We start from the raw sequence: 18,149 nt of genomic DNA, 5'->3' as shown, positions 1-18,149 counted from the left end.
ACGAAAATAAAACAGCGAAGAGCCACAGTCTAAGTAGGATAAATTCTGAAATATCACCTGCCGAAATCACAACTGGATTATGAAGCGTGCCATATAACGTAGGTCACCAGATTAATTTTCACCATCTGAGATCTTTAACGTGCATCAAGCCTAAGCATACTCGATCGTTTTTGCATTTGGCCCCGTCGAAATTCGGCCGCTACGGCTGGACAAAAGTGTGTGGCTTCTAGCTGAGCATAGCCAAAAGAGCCACAATCTGGCGATGAGTTGATATAGTAAAGGAAGCTGTTGTTAACAAGTAGTAGAACACTGCTTTTTTTACGTGCTGCCAGAAACACTAATGTGTGAGTGTGCGTGAGATGTGCCAGCTCAATTGGTAATTGTAGTGGTATGTAGGCTCATGCTCTATTTATTGGGGCTGCCCGACGTCCACTTTGCCAGCACTAATTTCCTTTCTAGTAGGTCCCAGCGTGCCCGACGTTCCGTAGCCATACTCACAGGATCTCGAGGTAGCTGGGCCGACAGGAAGGCTCACTGGCGATGTCGAAGTGCGTGAAGTTAAGCCTTATCTGGCGGCCATCGGGAACGTGCAGCACCCAGGAGCAATCTCGATCGCTCAGGTAAGTACGCGGGTAGAGCGGGGACCTGACAACGCCCTGGGACAGGTAGAACTCGCCGCCGCAGGCTGCGAAGAAAGAGGCCAGACTCTGAGGATGTCCCTACTGCGGTGCTTTGAAGAGTTACTGAGTTTTCACTGCAACGCTGGGTGCCTGGTTTCTGGAAACACGTTGAAACTCTAAAGAACGAATGCACGTTGCGTCCTCGTGTTCCTTTTCTGAGACCTATGAGAATAACTGGTTCCTTTGGGAAAGTGAAGGCTCACCCTCGTGAGCCTTGCCTAGAAGTATACTGTCAGACACTGAAATTCTCCTAACGCCGGAAAAATCACCGAATTCGAAACCTTAACCGCGCGCAGAAAATTTAATCATTTTCTGGATAATTTACATGACAGAGTGGCGTCTATCTGATCGACGTCCTTTGTTGTCGCCATGCCATCTCGGAATCGTCACGCGCGTGAAATTCCACTTTTCGTCGCCAGTAAAAAAAGGAATTAAAAACTTGCAATTTATACTAACGATTTCAAAGAGAAATGAACTGTAATGGAGCATAAGCATGGCACGAAAATCATGTTATTTTAGATAAGCATTGTTAACCGTGTAAAATGTTGGTTCTCTGACGAATTTATTTTGCTGTTTTATTTTGCCTGCGTTTTTTTTTGTAGATTACGCGCTAATAGTGCTTTAATTCTGCTCACTTTTACCTTACTTTGATTGTGTTGCTTGTTCTGTTCAAAAAAAATATTCTGATTTGATCACTTTCTAATACTGTTTGCGTTTAGACTGCGCTCCTTGCCACAATTTAAACTAAACATATAGAAGACATTGTCCCTAAATCAAATAAGTTGGCACGCGAGTACCACTCGCGTGGGAAATACTCAATGGTGAAAGAAGAGCACGAACCCGTCCTCTTGTTGAGGAAAATGTAGTGCGCGAGGAAGCCCTCTCGAGTGACGCTGTCGTCGGTGCGGAAGATCACTTGCAGCTGCCGACCAGATGACGTCAGTGTCGGTGGAGTGTTAAGTCCACAGTACCTGCACAGTTTATGGGTTCTCAGCGCGTTTCGTTCTCCGCAACAGCGCAACGTTTCTAAGCAGAATTGCAGAGTCAAAGTCAACAGTTCAGCGCACATTCAGCAAACCATACTCACAGCCTCCGAAAGAGTGACATTCTCGTGCACTCATACATGCCCCCTCCCCCCCCCCCCCCTCCCCTTTAGTAGTGTTCCTTAATAACCCCAAGTTGCGAAGTAAAACGGCAATGTTCTTACGCCGAGAAAGCAGTGAAGACAGAGAGAGAAACCTCTTTAATAAAATGCGCATAATTCTGCAAGTGAATGTAGGCGCCTTCGTGCTACCCTGCACAGGGTAGCATGAAGGGTACTGAAAAGGCTCAGGAAGAGAAGTGCCGGAAAGGGCAAAAAGGATGCAAGAAAATATATGATCAGGCTGGGTGCAGGTGAGACATGTGGTGATGGTGTTGGTGTAAATGGGTGAAATCTTATTAAGTGCATTTATTCCAGGCCCATGAAAAGACATTTGAAAGCTTGAAAGTTGCTTTGAACGAAATGGCCTCTAAGACCTAGTGTCTCCTCTAGATCTATCGGTCGTTCGAAAGCACAGCAAATTCTACCGAAGTGATACGTTCTCGCGTCTCTGCAACCTGAAAATTATAAGTTGTGTTCCGCAGTTTCTAATGCACCACAGTTACCACAATACGGGTCTGTGGTGAGTAAAATGTGGTACAGGTACATATTAGTGAATGCGGTGTTAGACAAAGTCGATGATACATTTATCGAGGTGACGGGGTAGCTTATGCGGAAGTCTGAATTTCAAGACGACGTCAACTGAGTAGAGAAAGTCATGTCGAAACGACAGATTCCCCAAGTGATTCCTTGTCCCGTGGTCATATTATTTTACAGATAGCAGAGGAGAGCGTGATCCGGTGCTAGCTGCGGTGAACCGACAAAAATGCGCGCCACTGTGAATGAGAAAATGTAACATGTAGCCGATGGTAGTTGCCGTGAGTTCCTTGCAAATGCTAGTTGGAGTTGATGGTAAACTGGCTGTAGTAGCAGCCATGGTTAGCGGAAAATTAATGTATGTAAGCAAACGTCTCTTTGACTTCTACCTCATCTGTATCATGAACATCGTAATCAATTATTACTGTTATTTTACGATCTTCGTAAGCATTACTAATAACAAAGTAGTCTTTCTGTAGTTGCTTATACCGAAGGATTTGACTAGGACGCCTCAATTTCGCAATGCGCGTGTATACCTTGAAGTTGTTGAAGTCATTTGAAGTTTGCCAATGTCGTTATAACGGTCCACTAGAATGCCTTATTTTTCTCATATAAGTAGAAGGTGATGCATTAAATGAAGTGAAAGAGAAATTGCCATCCACCGGTGTTTAGCCGGAAGCTATAAAGGAAATCCATGCGGGTACCATAGAAATATAACTCTTTTGTGAGGCTTCCTCCACATCGAGGGCTTTCGCAGAACTTATTTATCATATCATATGAAGTGTAGGAGCAGGGATGAATATAAACAAGCAGAGGACAAAGATAATGTTCCATAGTCTGGCTGGGAAACAAGGTTTCAGGATCGCCAGTCAGCCTCTAGAGCCTGTACAGAAGTATGGTTATCTGGGTCAATTACTCAGAGGGGATCCTGATCTGAGAAGAAAAATGGCAGAAGAATAAAAAATTATTTGGAGTGCATATGGCAAGCATTACCAAATCCTCAATGAGAGCTTACAACTGTCGTTGAAAGAAACGTGCACAATCATTGCCTTGTACCGGCGCTAGCACATGGGGAAAAACTTGGCGGTTAACAACGAAGCACGAGAACAAGTTAGAAACCGCGCGAGGAGCGATGGAACGAAGAATGCTGGGCGTAAGTTTAAGAAACAGGAAGAGAGCGGTGCGGATCAGAGAGCAAACGGGGATAGCCGTTGTTCTAGTGGTTTCTATGAGGAAAAAAAGTTGAGGTGGGCAGGCCGTGTAATACGTAGAGCAGGCCACCGGTGAACCACTGCAGTTGGAGAATGGGTCTCAAGGGAAGGGAAGCGCAGTCGAGGATGGTAGAAAATAAGGTGGGGTGATGAAATGAGAAAAGTTTGAATCAGCTATCGCAAGACTGGGGTAACTGGAAATCTCTGGAAGAGGCCATCGTCTCTCAGTGGACATAAAAATGGGCTTATGATGACGATAGGATTATGCTGCTCATAATGACTATGAAGAAGTGTTGAATGTTGTCTTGCTACGTGCTGGGAACCTATTTAAATTCATTGTAATATGAGTTTATATTTCTAATTCGATAGGCAAAGGCTCGGGTATACATAGGCTCCGTAGGTTGTGACGACCATTCCCCCCCCCCCCCCCGACACACCCCTTCTATGCTTTAAAACCACTTCCTTTTACGACTGACGCAACGCGCCTCAGCTCTAAAGGCTCAAACATTACAAATCAGTCACACGATAACTGGGCTGCCGGCCCCTTCTGCACGTACCTTCCGATCATCTGGTCCGAGGTGTCGTGTATCTCGACGTAGTCGTACGAGCAGTTTGAGGAGTCCTCGAGCACAAAGTGCGTGAAACTGAGGCGCACCGTGTGTCCGGGCGGGGCGCGGAGGATCCAGCGGCACATCATGTTGTGCCGGTAGGCCTCGGCACTGCCCCCTCCTGGGCCGTCGTCCCCGCCGTCGCCGTGGTCGCTGGCCGCCGCCCGAGTTGCGGGGCTCGCCAGGGTGCCGGACTCGGTGAGCACGCCACCGCATCCTACGGAGTCGATGACCGAGTAAGCGCGGCACATCGCCTTAAGCCCAGAAGGCCCATGGGCTAGGTCAGGCGTATAATGTCTGTGTAAGTATGTTGATGCATTTAAAAATGCTGAGCAATTATTGTGTAGCCTTTTCTAGAACAAATATACATTAAGGCTTCATTATTCCATTGAATCATTGTTAATGTATATGCTTTCACAGCGTGGTAAGCCTTTGTTGAAGGTTTTCAGTTGCGTTTTACCGTTGCTGCCTAAACAATTAAATTTGATTGAATCTTATTTCTCTTCAATTTTGTCATTGCATGAAATGCACGTTTGCAGTTTGGATTTTATTCTTGTGACACTTGCAAAAAAATTCTAAGCTGATTATTCGCTTCATGACCTACAATTTCTGCGCGTAGCATTTATTTTCTGCTTAGCTGTGCGATGCTTCTTACGCAAAAATATCATAATGTTCAAGGCGTAGACAGAAGTAGTGTGTGCTTTGCAACGGTATCAAGCGGCGTCATTTCTCTGGTTTCTGCCTTCTCAAGGAGGCCTCTCAAGGAGCAGGTAACAGCCTTTAATCTCTAAAGAAGCGTTCCAAGGATGTCTTTGGAAATAAAAGAAATACATTTAAAAAAAAAGGGGGGGGGGCTCTGTTAATCGGGCAAGCTGCTGCGACCATTTTGGTGCATGCATGGCAGTTTGTAGTCCTCACGGTTGCATATGTGATTCGGCGTATAGCTTTGCAACTGTGCTGGATTGACAGGCCGCAATGGTCTTCATGATGGCCTCATTCTCTAAACACTACGGTGCTGTCAAAATCTCCACGTGGAAGAAACTGCTTTTCAGTATTTAAGAGGAAAGTTCAGCTTGAGGGGCCAACTTTGATTTTGATATTCGGCTATCTAGGAAACAGGCACGCTCGCACTTGTCCATCCGCTTAACCTGTACGAACGACTTATGCATTTCAGGGACGCAACTAAGTTAGGCTGAGTGTTGGAAGCAGGGGCCGATTTCACAGAGCTTTTCACTTAATTTAAATAATGGGGTTTTACGTGCCAAAGTCACGATCTGATTATGAGGAACGCCATAGTGGGGGATTCAGGAAATGTGGACCTCCTGCAGTTCTTTATCGTGCACCTGAATGGAAGTACACGGAGGTTTTCGCATTTCGGCCCCGCCGAAATGTTGCCGCCGAGGCCGGGATTCGACTCCGCGATTTCGGGCTTAGCAGAGCCCCCATCACAGCCACTAAGCAACCAAAGCGGGTCTTTTCATTTGTAATTGTCTCGTGCCATTGGACAACGGCCTTCACTTATGATACGTCCAGCATTATACTGGCTCAAATTTGCTCTTATGAACAAGTATAGGGTAGTAACACTTTCTGAATAAGGGCCAGAATTTTAATTTCAGAGTCGCAAATTGTTTTAGTTAACAGAGGCATGTTAGATAAAAGATAAGTAAGCAATAGACTTACCACTGTATGCATTACTTTATGCAAATACGACGTAATGAAATTTATTCATTATGTGATATTTGTTATACTGTACGTTTAAAGCGGACGTGTACTACATTTTAGTCTGAAGCTTGCTTGAAATCACTGAATTGTTTGCTGAAGTTTCACGAACGTCCTCATCAAAAATTCTTTACTCCACATCAATTTTGTCGCTTCAGATAGATGCACTTGTCATATTTCTGAGATTGTTTTTTCTGCTAGGTTTCAGAGTTCTAAATTGTACCTAATGGTCCATCTTTGGAATTTACAAATTCCCGGCCATCTTTTTTTAACTGATACCCTAAATAGAAAAAAAAAACTGACTCGCCATCCTGGCCCTGCGAAAGTGGATGTCCAGCGAAGCTGTTGCAAAACTACTGCAGTTGCTGATGGGTTTATGGAATATTTTATTACGTTAGAGCTATGGTAGTGATAATTGTTTAAGGTCAATGTTGTTCCTCGGGAGCCCTAACTTTGCGGGGCCAACCCACAGCAGTTCTGCAGTGGTAGTGTCTGCAGAGCTGCAGTCGGGGTGGTTCAGCCAACATAGGAATTATGGGAAGTAGATGGATTTGCCCAGACTTCGTCCTTCCGGCTTCAGAGGGCTCCGTGACTTTGTAAGCTCGTCATTTTCAGCAAAGTACTGTGTAATAATTAAATCAACATTATTTTAAATGTTCTACGGCAGGCTACGAACAGAGAAGCTCTATTACACGAGACCGATATTGAAACTATTACGCCACGGTCTCATGCCTCGAGACGCGGCATAGAACGCCCTTATGGATTTCTCGCGGGATGGTCATCAAATATTTAGTCCGGATGCTTCCCTAGTGTTTTTTTTTTTTGTTTGAGACTCCAAAGAATGTATGCACTTTTCTCTTCACTTTGCCGAGTGCTTGAAGCCCGCTTCACCTCCGTCGCGGGTCGGTCCGGTACTGCACTCTACTTCTGGGATCGGCCCACATTTTTGCCCACGGACGCAGGCACGAAAAATGCCGGCCAACGAGCGGCTAACAGCTTCGCTGTAAATTCCGTTCCCAACAACAGGTAGTTAGACCCTTGTGCTAGCAGACAAGTCCGCGATGTAGGCCGCGACGACTTACCGATATCAACCGCAGTGTAGTTCGCCAGGAAGCCGTGGTGTTCGTTGGAGTGGTCAGTATGGAACACCAACTGCAGCTGGTTATACGTTGATGTGATCACCGGCGGCGGGGAAGAGCCACAGTAGCGACCGATGCGAGAGGTTGACCCGTTTCGGGCAAGTTCTTTGATCTGTAAGATAAGTGTTGAAACGTTACGTTTACCCTTATCAGAGGAAATAGTTTGAGCGCACATCCACTGAGCCTGTCGACGAGGCGATCGGGAAGTGGACAGTCTGTACAACCATTCGTCAAAACAGTCACGTCAACCTACAACACTTCAGACTTGAAAGAAGGAAATTAACGTCATCCCAAACATCACTCTTGCGTGATGAGGCGGTGTGCGGTGGAGTCACACACTCACACACTCACACATCGCACGCTATATCGGGCGCTGTATCCATACACTCGGCCCGAATGTGACAGACCGGCCGTACTTTACCAGGCCTCTTGGGCCATGGCACGACCTAACAAACTCAATACCACGCTCATACCGCTCATACTCATACTTATACTCGAACGTGCAATAGCGGGAATTTTCGCTGCCCAGCGTCAACTCCCAGGTAGGGTCGGAAACTGCCGAGTGCAAGAAGTTGGTTGACGAGGGAAGGCGTGGTGAGGACTGGTGATGACTCACCCTGTAAGTACCAGGCGTCACCAGTCAGTACGTGCAATAAAGTTTCCCAATATTTTTAGACCTACTGTGTCGCGTTTTACATCATGAAAGGTGCAGTTAGCGCTGGGCAAAGATAATTTGCAATTGCGTCATGATAAGATACATGATACTCGGCCAACAAGTATTCCAGAAACAGATGCAAGATACTACCGCAATTATTGCATTCGGTACGATAGATACTTCGATACATTAGCGAGTTTCATATTATGGATGTATATAATGTTCCAGACAATGCGCATGAGCAAAAATGTTTGCCTCCAAATTTCTTAACTCCGACCAACCTTGTTTTGCTCGGACGAAACGTCTGTTAGTACTTCAAAATGTTTGTCTTCCTTGCTCAAAGTATGCTATTCTTATTCCGAAACAATTTATGGGCGTTGGTCTAACGCTTCAACACGAAAGCTCTTTATACGCTCATTGTCAGCGATTTTCGCCTGTCACTTTTGTAATTGATGGGAGTCGCTGCTCTGCTTGTCGACGAACTAGCGAGTCGCTATCTAATTACAAGAAAGTCAATAAGAAGCCTCTGCACGATGGCGCGAGTACCGCTGTGGAGTTTTACCGGCAATAATGCTGGTAGCAACATTTTTTTTACGCATCGTGTATAGAGAAAGCACATGAAGTTACAATGACTTTTGATCTGCTGACGTAAAGCGTTCGATAGCGACATATTCACTAACGTACAATCGTTTTACGATTTTTCTTCTACGAGAAAACTTGTGCAGCCCAGGAACGTTTCATATGTACTGTGGTGGCACAAAGCGCCGCAGGATGCCGCCGGTAAGACGGTAAGAAATTTAAGGGTGATAAAGGTGGTTCCGCATCACACAATCACAGTGAATACGTCCAAACACGATACAGGCGGCATCTCTAATAGCTATCGCATTTAAGCATGAAGTATCGTCAACCTGTCTGTTAAGGTCAGACAATAGAAAACTCAGTGTACGCGGAAATTCAGGTGGCTTAATGGCAGCAGTATCAGCTTGAGAAGCGGAGCACAGCCAGCATTTATAGTTGACTGAACGTTTGAAAACGCGCGTTGCGCTACTAAAGCAAAGGCATTTCTCAACGTTTTCACCACGTTTAAGCAGTAAACTATTCTGTGCCGTAGCGTCTGCACCAACCTCGAGGTAGTCGTAGTTGCAGTTATCATCATTTTCGACGTCGAAGACCTGGACCGCCAGCTTGATGACATTGCCCGGTGGCACTTGAATGGTGTAGTTGCAGTGCCGGTTGCGTGGATACACCGACGGGTAGCGCGGAGACGTGAGCTCGCCCTGCAGGCCCGTCCACCGACCACCGCACACTGCAACCGACGCCCGACAAGACAGGACAGGATGACACTTTGTCAAGAGAAGGCGGACCGCGAAATTAAGCGAGCCAATAGACTTTACACGAACGTCCCTGCCTCCTTTACGCATGCAATCTCAGTGACACTTGTCTAGAGCAGTCAATCGGCTGATTTGGCCGCCATCTTCCGGAAAAAAAATAGAGGATGGTCGAGTTGGCGGCCGCGACAACTGGACCACGGTGTACAAGTATGATTGAGACTGCACTTCTTCGGGAGAGACGGAGGCAGTGCGTGACTAACCAGGCGTCAGGTTGGCGATCCCTTCTTGCTCTTCTTCTCCGTGTTTGTTAAAGTCAACTTTCACGCATTCCCGATACACGCTGTCGCCGACACATACGCATCGCAATACATGCCACGCGAAAATAAATCAGTTGATTGCACAAGACAGGTAAGCGAGAAGAAGAGCGGGCACAGAAAAGGCGTGCTAACTGACGGATTGGAAAACTTATGCCTTTCGTAGATGCATTACTCGACGGCTTTTACCCTAGTGACTTCACGTGCATGACTCTGTTGGCGACACGGGCATGAAGAAAGCACCGGAAAAACTCCGGAGAGAAGCCTACTTTGGCTCGTCCTTTTTTTTTCAGCTACTGGTACTCCGGCGGAACGTAGTGCTGCCGTGTTCGCAAAAGATAACCGGTCGTCACGGCACTGTATATACTATGCGCCCGTTTACCTAAAATGTGTTCAAGATGTCGGAGGTGATTTGGAGGCCTTTCAAGCATCGAGAGGCACTTGCGTGACGCCCGCAGTTTAGGACTTCAAAATAGTGCAGAAGTTCTTGGACTTTACTGCAATTTCTAACACAGCGGCTCGACAGCGGAAGGAGGAGACAAGGCTCGAGCCCTCTGACTGTGACGACACCAAGGAAGGCGGATGTTACTTCTGAAAACTACGCTTTGTAGAAAGAACGCAAAGAAAACGGACTGCACTAAACATCCCCCGTGCTGCTAGCGAAAAAAAAGGCTCTTTGCCTCATTACTCAACCTATACAATGACAATGCAAATGTTGGCTAAGTTAGTCGCCAGTTTTCAAGCAACATTTTCTTTTAGTACCAAGAAAAGAAAATGCCAAAAGACAAAAAAAAAACAATTTAGACCACCAGTAAAACTTTGGTGAAGCTTGACGACAGCGAATCAAATCCCGACCACGGTTGATGCATTTAGATAGGGGGGGAGGGAGGGGCGGGCGAAAGAGATGTAAAGACTCCCGTGTACCATGCATTGAGTAGACGTTGAACAACCCCAGAAGGTCAGAATAATAAAAGAAGTGTGGTTGTTCCATGCCCCCAACTTCCCAATAGGTGGGTGTGCTTTCAAGCGTCCGAAACTCCAATAGAGTAGCCGAACACCTGGCCGGGGAGCGCTTGTCCCTATTTTACCGGTAGGTATCGAGCACCAGTGTTCGTATGCCTCCCACAGGAGCTCGATTTTTTCACCAAAGCTTTGATGGGGACAAGAAACGCCTAGAGACAGTAGCAACTTTCTATAGGGCCCCCTTTAGAGATGATAAATCAGATAAACAACCAAGCGTAAGCTCGTGGTACATCTCTGCCCATAAGAAAAGAAAAGCCGTTTAGTTACCCGTGGCACCAGGATTCGAACCTACTACCCAGCGCATAGGAGGCAGACGCACTACTGTTTCACCACCACTGCGGTCCTTAATCGCGGCTTACTTAATAAACATATCATGATTTTGCCACGTAATACCCCCTAATTAATAAATAAGCTTATCTAAACTATTTAGTTAATCTCCCTTCCCGCCCTACTTCACAGAACAAAGTGCGTATATCCTGAACTAAATATGGTGAAAACACAGATACGAAGAAAATACGTGCACGCAGATATGGCAGCGTTTAAGCTTCGCAGTGTTTGTGTGTGCTTGTGTTCTCGTACTTAGCGTTCTTACGCTTCGAACATGTCAACCCAGCTTGCAAAAACTGAAGTTATGCGTCAAAGTAAGCCCACTTCCTCTATAGTATTGCATATTTAGGCTGGTTAAGCTTCCCTTTCGCTTTTCTGCTTAGAACCAGGTTGCGGCTGGACGCAGGACTTTTTGTGACGAAAACCATTCAAGACATCATTCAGCTGCGCTCGGCGGGCGGTGTTAGTGATTATGGGGCAAAAACTTCGCCTATGCTATCAGACCTGGGATCGAGCTAACAATCTTGTGCTTTCAAGCAGAGCGTTGTAAACAGCGTGCTCGGTGGCTTTCTGCAAAGGAACAAATAAGGGTTTAGATGTGCAGTGATAAACGCCAACCGATTTTTGCGTGTCTTATCATCTTCACCGTACCATATTAATAATAATAATATTTGGGGTTTTACGTGCCAAAACCACTTTCTGATTATGAGGCACGCCGTAGTGGAGGACTCCGGAAATTTTGACCACCTGGGGTTCTTTAACGTGCGCCTAAATCTAAGAACACGGGTGTTTTCGCATTTCGCCCCCATCGAAAGGCGGCCGCCGTGGCCGGGATTCGATCCCGCGACCTAGTGCTCAGCAGCCCAACACCATAGCCACTTATTAGCGATCGAGCCCGCACCGTGGGCCTTGCACGTTGATCGAGATGAGAGTGATATGATTTGATTGGGTGTTCTTATATAAGAGTGATGCACCGAAGAATCAGATGGTACTGAGTTGTTAAACATTTTGGAACATTTTGAACCACCATCCCTGACTTCATAGACTTGAACAATTTACGCTGCAATACTTTTCACGTCGTTTTATTGGCAACTTATATGTGAAATGCTTGAGCACAATGCTGACACTGTTTTGAGAGTCCGCGAGCCGTTATGGCTTCCAGACTTTTATATTGGTGCCCTCTTCAGATTTTGCTAAAAAATAAACTTTAACGCAAGCGAATGCATGCCCTTTGTTCTCGTGATAAGTGACGGCCTCAGCAGTTAGCGGTTCAGTCATGGAGATGGCCCCTTGTAGTGGCGTATTTTATGCCGCCTTAATGGATGACCATGATCACGATTGCTCCTCATTATTTTGTAAGTGTCGCAGGTACAGGAAAACACTTTCATTAGATGCTACCACCAGCCCTTGACAACGTGCTTGCGACACGCCCCTGACGAAATCGATACATTGCTTTTTCCCGAAGTGACGCTTTAGCCAAAGTGCTATTCCACGTCTCCATGCACATATCTTGCCCTCACAGTGTTGCCACAATAAGGCAAAAGCATTAGATCCCTACGTTTCAAGGTCACGTTGTTAGGTACAGAAAATCAGAGCGCTGTGCTTGCGCGTGTCGTCGTCGTCTTCTTCCACACCGCTGCCACATCGTTGCCGCTAATCATAACAAAAAAGGCACAGCTAATTATTATAGAGTTAATCAGGCACCCGAAACCACGACCTTTGGTGTTAATCAGCGCGAAGTTGATTAAGGCACAGGTAATTAAGGTATGTTTATTTAGGCACCCAAACCAACGACACTTAGTGGGAGAAAACAACTAATAAGTGACAACACATTCGAATGAGAATGTTAAGATATTTAATGGCTGTTTCTTGAGAGCGCAGGCTTTCGCTTTCACCGTCTTTGGCATATGGTAAAGTCTGGCACTGTCAATTTTTTTTTGGAAGCATGTTCGCTAAACTGAGGCACTGAATGGCTAAATGTTTGTAATATTCATGTCACAATATTGCTAACACTGTCGCTAAAACTGCCGAGTAGTTTTGATAGAATGTAGGCACTCTTTAAACGTTATAATATAGGCTAAGATGGCGTAATACATCTACCAAAGCTTCTCATGTTCGTGTAGTGTTCATACAGCTGAGGAATAAACAGGGAATTTGTTAGCATGGTGTAGAGGACTTTATGCAATTTATTAATGCATTTCGAAATTTAGGCACAATGACAGATGAACTCCCACGCGTATATTTAGATATTAGAAAGAAAGAAATGAGCACGCTGCCAAAAATTACAGCATACCTGACTCTCCCATGCGAAAGACCCACAAGGTCTACACTAAGTCTGCAAACTATATCGCTTTAAGAAGAAGCTTTAGCTCGAGTGCTCCTATATAAATACATGTAAAAGGAGAATTCGTTTTTTTCGGCAACCACTGCACCAAATTTGACGAGGTTTGTTGCATTTAAAAGAAAAACGTAAAATCTAGTGACTGCTAATTTCGAATTTTCGAGTTAGGTGGTCAATGTTTTATTAAAAATTGGCGAAAATCGAAAATTTTCAAAAAAAACGAAACTATCATGTTTACTACTCTGTCACTCAACTACTAAAAATGATAATAAATTATGTGTATCGCATCTAGTAGTACATCCAAAGCGGACAAAATTGATATATTACAGATGAATATCAAAAAATTCAATCATAGGGAAATACAACTTTTGCAAAACCATTGTAACCAACGTAACAAATTCACGTAAGATGTAAAATGACATATTGAATTTGTCCGCTTTGAATGATCTAATGGATGCCGTTTACGGAACCGCGATATCAATTCTTTATGCAGATCTATGAATTTGTAAACTTCGTGCTTCTATTTTTTTCAAACGGTGAAATATTTGAAAATCATTTTAAGAACATTCAAACCCTAAATCGAAATTCCGCTTCCAACAATCACTAGAATTTAACTTTTTCTTTCAAATGCAACAAAGTTCATCAAAATCGGTCCAGGGGTTATCTCATAAAAACATTTTTGCGTTTTACATGTATTTGAATAGGCCGCGTCGGAGTTGCGCCCGAGCTAAAGCTTCCTCTTAAGTGCTCGTGTAAGGAGAAATAAATTATTCGACATGAATATGCTGCCGTTAAAAAGGTCATAATAATTACACTGATTGTTACATGGTTCGAATAGTACGTTGCCGTCCTTTGATCAACTTGAATGCAATGTGCAGTATTGATCAATCCTAAAGCCGTGAGAAACAGAGGCGGTGCACTCATTCGTTTGAACGAGTCCATGCTGCTCCAACGTCTTCTTTTTTTCTACAGTTCATATGCCCTAATATTAACATTGTGCGTTCTAAACCTATCCATGAAATTTAAATTGATTGCATGAACTATCGATGATTCATATTTATCGCTGTGGTTGCGAAGATTCACCAACCTAATGTATTTCGTGAAACTGCAGCAACCGCAGCGTTAACATCACTTCTTTAGATTTCCTACAGATTGAAAAAAAAAAGAGAAACATGCGTTTTGGCCGCTCAGTTTGAAGCCTGTTTGCTACTGTGCAATTAAACGCAGCATATTGCCTCCATGAGTGTTGTTGCTTCATCATGGTGCCATATTGTTCACGTGCCTTTTTTCAGCTTCTCAATAATAAAGCCCGCCCTACAGTAATTTCTAACGGAACTTTATCTTTGAAGTCGCCAAGATGTCGCGAATCGTTCTGCCACGTCGCTAAAAGCTTATCACTAAGGAGAATACTCTGTCGCTAAACAGATGAAAAGGTCGTTAAATCTAGCGATGAAATCGCTATAATGTCAACACTGGTTGCCGATTCCGCACGCCGCGTGGTGATTGCTCGAGTTTTGCCAGCAGTATACGAATAGACTGCCAGACTGGCCACTCGGCTGTTACCTCACCTGTCTCGTAGAGGGCGCTGAAACCCTGGAGCCGTGTGTTCTCGTCCGTCTTGAAGCGGAGGAAGAGCGAGCTTCCCGTTGACAACACGGGAGGGGGCGTGCCGTCGCCGCAAGCACGACGAAGCAGCGGTGACCTGTCGTCGCTGCCGTCGAAGATCTGAAGAGACCACGCGCGTTAGGAATAGCTAAGAGACTATAGAGCTCTATGAAGGATTACGCCTCTGGAAGGCAAGACGGGTGACCATAAACAATAGCAGGAGTCTAGTAACTACTAGAAAATTTGAAAAACTGAGCATGCTTCGCGACAAAACTTCACTGTTCCCGCAACAGGTTCTCGTGACGTCTGAGAGTTCGACATTGCCAACTCTGGGTGGTAAAGGGTTCGTCAATGAGAAATATTAGGTTGACATTTTAAAACACGTAAAAGGTGATGCTGCCATGTTCTGAGGAATTTTTCGTATGCCAAAACGGCAGATATACATGGAAACGCGAACGAAATTATGAGCTTCACGTAAATTAATGGTACGAGAGCACAGGCGAAAGATGAAAATAGAACTCTGGTCTTAATTTTGTCCTCTAATAGTCAACGCTCTTCCACCAACGAAATGGCAACAAAGTTTTAAAGGAGCAGTTTACCAGTTTGAACACATTTGCTGTTCCTTGTTAGTAACCTTCTTACATGCGAAATACAGCAGACATTGACGACCAGCAGCACTAATCTTGCCCGGTATATCTTTAGTTACAGGGGTATAGGAAACGTAAAAGACGCAGAATAACGCTCCGACGAGAGGTGCCCGATATCGTAAAAGATTACTGCAAAGTTCGCATAGTTGACAAGCGAGCTACGAGAACATCTCTTTACCTCTTCGTCTATTTCTTTCTTTGCCTCGTTTTTGTCTCACATAAAGGTTATGTCGGCGCTTTGCCAAAGGAAATACAGCTGAAGAACGACAGCGGTTGGTCTTGAGATGGGCTAAAGAATGCTATAACCTCGCCAAGCTACATGGCTTTCAAAGCAATTCCTCGAAAGCTAAGGTAAAGCTTTCGAATCGATTTTCGCTAACCAGACGCGTGTAGAGCACGCAAATACTGTGCACTGATTTATTCCAAACGTTTCGCGATTTATATGCAAGCCGGATGAACCGGTAAGTTAAGCAGAAGCGTCGTTTTAGGCAGCTTTACTTGTGACGCAGGCGCTGGAGAACTTTCCGTCTTTTGTATTCAGTGCAGCCTACGTTTTCGCCGGCGTGTCTAATCGTCACCGGCACACGCCGTACGCTGCAAGCATCGCCGCGAATGCTGGCCTCGCAGGCGCGCGCTTCGAAGCGGTTGCATTGCCTGCGTAAGCGCGCACGGGGCAGGCGCGTCGCCGTACCTCCAGGGCGTCCCACTTGCAGTTCGGGTGGCTCTCCAGCTCGAAGCGTTCGAAGGTGAGCCGCAGTCGCTCGCCGGGTGACGCCCGTATCTCCCACTCGCAGAGCAGCCCGTTCTCGTAGGGGTTCGGGTGGCCCGGCGACGAGAAGCGGCCTTTGTCGCGAGACATGACGCCACCGCAACCGGGCACCGCTGCGCACAGGAACAGCGGGTGTTCAAGCCTCGCTGGTTCAGGCGCACTCGTGGAGAGTCATTTATTCCCTTGCCTTCTAAATTAAGCGCAAATAACACGTTGCTCAGCGCGAAACGGGCCGAACAAGCATCGCTACAGCAGGTCAGGATGCATTAATTTAGGAGTTCCTGTACTCCGAGAAAACCCGTCCATCCATGAAAACAAAGTGTTCTCGGTAATGTTAGCATTCTATATTCAGTGAGTAAGGAGTGCGTTAAGTTAATCTTTCGTATAAAAATCCACTTCAATAGTTTTTCTTTTTTTTTCGTTTTAAGTTTGGTTCTCCCTAATTGAAGTTCACCCCAGTACACACGGCTGCGATGCTTAGTTTCACTGTTAGTAGGCTCGGCCCCATTTACGCGCCTTCACCAGGTGTCCAGGTTGATATATTGATCAAGCAATGTAGCGCGGACAGAGACTGCGCTTTTTCTCTCGTGTAAATGTACTTCATATGCCGTTGTTGAAAGCTTGCAGTCTGCGTTTTTGCAAGCACCTATTAGGGCCTCCTGTGACTTTCTTTGTTAAGAGCAACCGGGGATATCGAGTGCATCGCTTATTTAAGGTACCTGATACAGATATTTGGACTTGTGGATTTATGCTTTATAGCGTTGGCGTGCGATATATCTTTTTTTTATTCGCGATCGTTTCCACTCAATAGACGATTAAAACACAACCGTGAAGATCTAATAATGTGACACCGTACCACGAAGAGAAATAAATATGTATTAGTATCGGTAGTTATCGCCGAAACGGTTATCTACATCAGTGGTGACGATAAAGCTCTCAAGTATTCGAATTACGCGATAACTAAACTTAATTGAAAAACCGCTCTTGCGTTCATAAAAATGGCCGCGCTCTAGCAACTGCCAGGAGCAGATTAAAGTGATGGTATGTTGTCTTGCTTGCGTCTTTGTTTCCGTCTCGCTAGTCGTCACACAGATAATCGCTCATACTTTGTTGGCTAACATGAGAACGATGGCTCAAGGCGTGAAATTTCATAAGCCCTTTGAAGGCATACATCTACAGAAACTAGGGCAGATGCAAAGAAAAAAAGTGCTTTCTGTTTGTTCGGGTTGCGCTATTAGGTTCGCGATATTGTGCCGACAAGAGTTCAGCTCAATTCTTATTAGACGCAAGGTCTGCAACATGCCAGCGATGCTTGCGTGTTTATGTTTCGTGAAATTTTCAGCCTTTCCTGTCAAGTAAGAGATTCCCTAATGCAACTCAAAGTGCCGACACACTGCAGACACTCACCAGGCACGGCAGCATAGGTGGCGTAAAAACCAGTGTCGGTGCTCGACTCATCCGAGTGGAACCGGATGAGCATGTTGTGACCCGAGCTTAGGATGGGACGTTCACCAGCCGTGTTGTTGGTGCCACAGAAGACGGCCAACTGCCGATCCTGTTCGCTGGCACCATCGTAGATCTGCGCCATCACACCACATCCGTCGTTTTGCATTTTAATGTAGACCAAGATTACCGTTTACTTGCAAAAGAGGTTTATTTACTTTTCCTCATTTAGCAGGCACAGTGGGTCATAAGCACAGTGAGACAGTTCCTTTTGATACACTGTCAGTGTTTTGGCTTACTTGCAATACGAACACATTTAAACTCTGATCTTCAGGCGTTGCCGTGTATTTTAACCCCCAGAAAGCGTCGCACGAGACATTTGCCTTACTTGTCCGATTCGTTTTGGGTCTACCTTGGAGCATCTGTGCTGCCATATTATGCAATATTGCAAGCGTTTATTACAGTTAGAGTATTACAGTCCCAAACGAAATAAGCTTTTAAATGTGTTTCTTTAAAGAACGCGCCACTTTCAACGAGAACACGCACGGCTAAAGGTTTCCGTAACGCTTTTCCATCATAGGTTTCTGGTGCTCGGCATCGCATGACAAGGAACACTGCAGTTGAGGTAAACTTCTTGGTATAAGAGCTGCGGTTGCTTT

At 45.4% G+C, this 18,149-nt stretch overlaps 1 protein-coding gene across 2 annotated transcripts in view; it reads right to left on the bottom strand.

Moving 5' to 3' along the window:
- The window catches only part of LOC135919878 (cubilin-like), a 230,672-nt gene that overhangs the window by 133,842 nt on the left and 78,681 nt on the right, over positions 1–18,149 (bottom strand). For both annotated transcript variants that reach the window (XM_065453869.2, XM_065453871.2), the window contains exons 18-25: positions 17,455–17,626; positions 15,970–16,160; positions 14,595–14,751; positions 8,815–8,996; positions 6,979–7,147; positions 4,127–4,394; positions 1,521–1,651; positions 499–685 (exon numbers count right to left, since the gene is read on the bottom strand). In XM_065453869.2, coding sequence (XP_065309941.2) covers positions 499–685; positions 1,521–1,651; positions 4,127–4,394; positions 6,979–7,147; positions 8,815–8,996; positions 14,595–14,751; positions 15,970–16,160; positions 17,455–17,626 — 1,457 coding nt within the window. The remainder of the gene's footprint in view (positions 1–498; positions 686–1,520; positions 1,652–4,126; positions 4,395–6,978; positions 7,148–8,814; positions 8,997–14,594; positions 14,752–15,969; positions 16,161–17,454; positions 17,627–18,149) is intronic.

This window comes from Dermacentor albipictus, chromosome 4, assembly GCF_038994185.2.
Source record: "Dermacentor albipictus isolate Rhodes 1998 colony chromosome 4, USDA_Dalb.pri_finalv2, whole genome shotgun sequence".
NCBI lineage: Eukaryota > Metazoa > Arthropoda > Arachnida > Ixodida > Ixodidae > Dermacentor > Dermacentor albipictus.
The sequence above is the reverse complement of the archived record's forward strand: the minus strand, read 5'-3'. Positions and strand labels throughout refer to the sequence as shown.